This window comes from Vigna unguiculata, chromosome 10 (genome assembly GCF_037176805.1).
Source record: "Vigna unguiculata cultivar grain cowpea cultivar isolate G323 ecotype 2 chromosome 10, ASM3717680v1, whole genome shotgun sequence".
NCBI classification, from domain to species: Eukaryota; Viridiplantae; Streptophyta; class Magnoliopsida; order Fabales; family Fabaceae; genus Vigna; species Vigna unguiculata.
This window is the reverse complement of record NC_140801.1, coordinates 11,827,716-11,833,113: the sequence shown is the minus strand read 5'-3', so window position 1 is coordinate 11,833,113 and position 5,398 is coordinate 11,827,716. Positions and strand designations below refer to the sequence as shown.

Genomic DNA, 5,398 nt, shown 5'->3' with positions numbered 1-5,398 from the left:
TAAGGGTTATTCAATGCTTCACTACATATAAAAAAAACATTTATCAAATTTAATCACTACTTATAATCATGATTCAAAAGTTGAATTTGTCTAAGTTACTCTTTGGAGAAAGTTGATCTCCCATGATGGGAATGGTTGGAATTATGGTTCAAATTCAACAAAATTGAGTCAAAAACCCTTTATGGAGACTTGAATGGTAACAAGAAATTTCACCGTTTGTTGAATTTTGAGTGGTGCCACCACCCTGCAAAATTCAGCCCCTATGTCAGGTGAATCAACGACTCACTGTCACAGTGGACCACTGTATTTCTGAACAATACAATTGAAGCAATTTAATGCCATAATTTACATTCAGTGATACGACAGCAACATACATTGACTCACCCAGATTAGAATTTTAGAGGACAGTGCACAAGATATGCATACAAAAGCACAAATGAATAAGCCCCTTCCCACAAAAAAGGCAAATCAACCCCCAACATATTCTTCTTCCAAACTTAACATGAATATTCACAGATGCTAAAGCCTAAATTTGCCATCTCCCACTAATTTATTAAAGAAATCTGTTTTGGTCTTTTTTTTTCTTCTAACACAATTAATGCCTGGTGGTGTCTCTACAAATTAAGTTACAATTAGCTAGTGTTTCACATCTAATAACATGAAACTTACCCAGCCCAAATAGACCTACTTCCTTCCCACAAACAATTGAAGCAACAAGAAGAAGGATCAGCATTTGGGTGCTGACAAACAAACGCAAAACCACAAGAAAGAATGTCAAAGTTTCAGGTTTCAGTTGTATCTGAGCTTATTACAGTCCCATCTTCCACCGAAGAGATTGGCAGTTTGCTTCCACAGTTCATCTTCTTCACATCCTGACTGGAGCAAATGAAGATTCTTCTCACCATACTACAGAATTCACTGCAACAAATTATCAAATCAATCAGCATAGTGTTACACTGATTTATGTTATCTATCTACTGTATCCTTTACTGAATTAGCAATATTGTTCCTACAACTTATTCTTTTGATAAAAAAATGTATCACTGTGTGATCCTATAATTGTGTTTTAATAGATACTCACGGCCATGGATCATCTCCCACAAGCATCATGTCACCTTCATCATCAGTGAAGACAATTTCCCACTTATTCCTGTGTTGAAGCTGTCCCTTTATGTCAAACATCTCCTCTAATTCATTTATAAGTTGATCATACCCATCCAACATTGCTAAATCTACAGCACGACCCACTGCAACACCCTGCATTTGAACCTTTTGGCAGGTTTTCAACATCAATGGAACACTGAAGTTAGAAAAAAAAATCTTTTGATAGGCTTGGAATAGGAACAAGTAAACAGTCATAACTTATATCTAAACAAACAATCTGTATTCAACACCTTGGTGCGACTTCTAGAAATTTGCTTGCTCTGACTCTCCTTCGGAGACACTTGTTGCTGTTCTTGTTTCCTCTCCTTGGAAGAAGCCTTTGGTACCTCCGACATATGGCCACCATCTGTTTGGGACAAGGTGCTAGTGCATCCTTCAGTAGTAACTTTGGGAACATTCACTGCATGCGGAGATGCCTTCTCTACAGCAGGTGTGTTCCTAGAATGATCAATAAGATCAATTCCAAACAACCGATAACTTGTAGCAGTCTCAACTTTGCTCTCCTTGTCAACTTGGTCAAGCACGTGCTCATTGTTCAATCTGGAAGGATGAGGCTTTGAAACAGGCCAAGCTGAGACGCTCTTGCTATCATCTGTTGTGTCTTGAAACAAATGAGATGGACAACTTGAATGGGGAGACGAGAGCCAACTTCCTTCGGTCTGATTCCTTAACATAGTGTTGTTGCTGTTGCTTTTACTATTCATGTCAGTTTGCATATGATGCCATGTACCAGTATTGTCATTGTGTTTGCTTTCGGCCAAAACATTGATTTGTGTCGTATCAGGCTGTGGCATATCAGTATCCCAGAAAACAGAAGCAGCGGATGTTGCATCTAGTTTCAAAGTAATTGCTGAGTGTCAAACAAGACCAGAAACTCGACAAATATAAGAGATGAGTTTTTACAAAATATTACTCACCAACATCTGGAACCTCGCTGGATGGTCGGGGCCTTTTAGTCTTCACAATAGTGGGTTGAACTGAGGGTGTAGAAGCAGAAGCTACAAATGGCTCTATTTCCCATGGTGAAACCCTCTCAGGTCTTGGAACAGCTGCAAGTTCATCCCATTGAACCTGGGGATTGAGAACAAAAGAAAAGATGAGTAACATGATCATCAAAAAAGTAAATGAACAACCGCAGATTGGAAGATGACAATACCTTGAGCGATCGCCATTTTGAATTTTCCCAATGAGGAGAAATATCTTCAATTCCAACTATGGTACCCGAAAATCTGAACAACAACGTATTAGAATAGCCAAGAAAAGGTCACATAATAAACTACCTCGACAAATTGTACTACCTTTTGTCAGTCTCAGCAGAATCATCCCCCTCGAATCTCATCTTAAACCTCATGCCAACACCAAACTTCGTGCTCACAGCCTCCAAATACTTGTTCACTCCAATGATGAACTGGCTCGTCCTAAGAAAACAACTCATATCAGCAATCATCCACTAACTAATTATAACTGAGACATTTTCTAGTTCTTGAAACAAGTAAAAGTTCTACCTTGGCTTATAATATACCACAAAAAGAGTCTGAGTTGCAACAGCATGAGAGGCAGTTGCAAGAACTCCCAGGTGCATGCTTTGACTGGAAATCACAGACGAAGGCATGCTACTTGCCTGGCGAGCTAGACGTCTCACTCCGACACGTAATTCCCCATTGTCCCCTCTACACATAAGATCTCAGTTAAAGAAACACTGGTGGTATAGAAAAACTGAAAATATTTGACATGATCTTTTCATTAAAAACCAAGATCTATGAACCATAGAAAAGAAACTAAAGATATGATAACATGTTAATGTTTACCTCAAGAACACAAAGGTATCCCCGGCAACTAATCTTTTGGAAGTCACAAAAGTACTCCATCCAGTTGTAAGCAAGTGTCTGCGTGGCTGACCTGAAAAAAAAAATTCAAAACAAGGTAAAATCTGTAGGCGATCAGAAAGTTAAATCACTAGGACAGTAAGACTTAGAAGAAAACATCAATTTCCCATCTCCTTTACCTCTAAATATATGCTTAAACCGCCATTCATAACCATGAAGATCCTTTGCAACCAATTCCTGGGTTGGTGTTGGTTGGGACATATCCTATAAAACAAATCAAAACACAGTTTTCTAAAATAAGTCAACCAGAAAAAGAACATCAAAAAGAAATTCAACAAAAACAAAACAGATTATATTACCAATGCAGGAAGGCACTCAGTGGCATGTTTCCTGAGAACAGAGAAGCCACCATGGGTGCTAGTATCAGAGGCAGTCAAGACCTTGCAGAACGAGTGAGCCGGTGCCCTTGTAGGTTCAGCAGTGCACGGATCAGGACTTGTAGGCTCATCTTGCTGACATATTAGCACCATTAGAGAAGAATCTAAGGTTGACCATGAAAATCAAAAAGGGGCATTTACATCCTTACATTAGATTCCGGCACCAAAGTGATCTGCGCATAAACCTCATCCGTTTCTTGCTCAGCCTAAAACATGCCAAAATCAAAGTAAGCATTTGTATCCCAAAATTCAAAGTTTAGGTTGGGATTCTCTAAAGCCACAATTGCAGTCACATCAACCGCATTTGTCAGTAATTTTCCACAACATCAAGATTCACGACAAAACTGAGACCACAATCTCAATTTTAAACTTTTCACGATAATAGAAACTCCAAAACCAAGATGCCCCTTCCACCGTCTTCTCACACATCCAACAAGATTCATATTTTTCCCAAATTACCAAAAATAAGAAGGATAATTACAAAAGAAAACAAAATAATTACCAGTAAATGAACGTTCACGACGCGACAAAGGATCTTCGTTGGAAGGTGCAGCAGAGGAATCCTCTGATTCAATTCCTGGTTGGTTGAAGCCTCTAACTACGCAACCACCACCACCAACATCAACAAATTAAAGAAAAACAAAAAAAAAATCAAAACTCATTCTACTCTCTTTATTCTGTCCACAAATCTCTCAAAAATAGACACTAAAGTTAAACAAAATTAAAATTTCACAATTACACAATTACACACAAAATAAGAACAAAATATTTCCTCAAGCTGCCAAACTCACTTGCTCCATGTGGCCTTGTGGAAAATAGAACACTCTCTGGCCAACACGAGGAACATCCACCAGTGGTCCCGCACAAGCCTTCCAGAGCTGTTCATACAGCTCATCCTCACCATCACCAGAACCAACCACTGCTTCAACACCAAAAGAAAACAAAAAACCACACCGTCAACCCAAAAAACATATTAAGAAACCTCAAATTCCACAAAAACGTTGCTCATTCGACTCCAACCTTCGGCCGAAACATTTGACGCGCGGCTCAACATGGTTCAACGCAGGTCAACGCCCGAGGAAAAAAATAAAAAAAATACAAATATTCGCCAAAACAAAAACGATTCGCTTTGTCACGCCTGCAGAAGAACCAATCTGAATCACTGAATCCTCTTTATTCTCTCCACAAGATCCCGCTTCCGACAGCGTCCACCGTAAGAGTTTTTCAGTTACAGAAGCTGAAGCAGAAAGAAGAAGAACACGAAGAAGAAGACGAAGACGACGAAGAAGAAGAAGAAGCGTTCCGTTGAACGACGCGCGGTGTGTGTGTGTGTGAGAGGATGGGAAAGGAAACGGCGTTACTCGGTTGGAATAATGAATGACCACTCTCCGTTGTATGGAGAGGTTTTGTTTATTAATTTATACATAGTCCAATTTTGTTGCTCATTTATTTATTTATTTTCTTTTATTTTATTTCAACTTGTGGTGTGTCGTGTCATGTGTGTCGCTTCTGTGTTGTCTATTCCCACCAGACACAAGAAACAAGCCTATTTCAGTGGTTGTGTGACTTGTGTGTGTTAGTTGTTACTAGACATGCTAATTCTGCCCCTGCTTTCACTTTTTTACATCTACCAAATCAATTTTTTGGAATTTTTATACGGACTACTTTTTCCCCACTTACTTTCTTAATTAATTACAACAAATTGTGTTACTTATATTTCAAAATAATTATTATTATCATAAAAATTAATAAACTCAAATTTAAATGTAAGTTAGTTTCATTGTTAATGTCAGAAAAATTAAACATCTTTTACGTTTTTAATTGATTAAAATTTAATTTTAACATTGTATATTAGATAATTAAATTTAAGTATTAAATATGTTTTTAAGTTATAAATTTTAATATGAAATTAAAATCTTTTTTTTTCAAATTTTAATATAATTTGGTATCCAAATTTTAAAAGCTAAAAAA

General features: G+C 37.7%; 1 protein-coding gene across 2 annotated transcripts; it reads right to left on the bottom strand.

Moving 5' to 3' along the window:
* Positions 1-322: 322 nt before the first annotated feature.
* LOC114166780 (auxin response factor 9-like) lies at positions 323-4,821 on the bottom strand. 2 transcript variants are annotated; one of them, XM_028051602.2, is made up of 14 exons: positions 4,448-4,821; positions 4,219-4,349; positions 3,930-4,025; positions 3,577-3,633; positions 3,350-3,502; positions 3,170-3,254; positions 2,973-3,063; positions 2,670-2,834; positions 2,463-2,582; positions 2,321-2,393; positions 2,082-2,235; positions 1,395-1,996; positions 1,082-1,269; positions 323-918 (listed from the first exon to the last, which is right to left on the bottom strand). In XM_028051602.2, the coding sequence occupies exons 1-14, from the start codon at positions 4,479-4,481 to the stop codon at positions 783-785; spliced, it is 2,085 nt and encodes a 694-aa protein (XP_027907403.1). In that variant the 5' UTR covers positions 4,482-4,821; the 3' UTR covers positions 323-782. The 2 variants fall into 2 exon arrangements, with proteins under 2 accessions (XP_027907403.1, XP_027907404.1); XM_028051603.2 differs by having other exon boundaries at positions 4,219-4,346; positions 4,448-4,820.
* Positions 4,822-5,398: the final 577 nt, after the last annotated feature.

Excerpts from the sequence above, each read along its gene's own strand:
- LOC114166780 (XM_028051602.2), bottom strand. The coding sequence starts at position 4,481 with ATGTTGAGCCGCGCGTCAAATGTTTCGGCCGAAG. Across the intron at positions 4,026-4,218 it reads CACAAGGCCACATGGAGCAA|TTAGAGGCTTCAACCAACCA; the intron begins GTGAGTTTGGCA and ends GTGGTTGCGTAG. Across the intron at positions 2,835-2,972 it reads GATACCTTTGTGTTCTTGAG|AGGGGACAATGGGGAATTAC; the intron begins GTAAACATTAAC and ends TCTTATGTGTAG.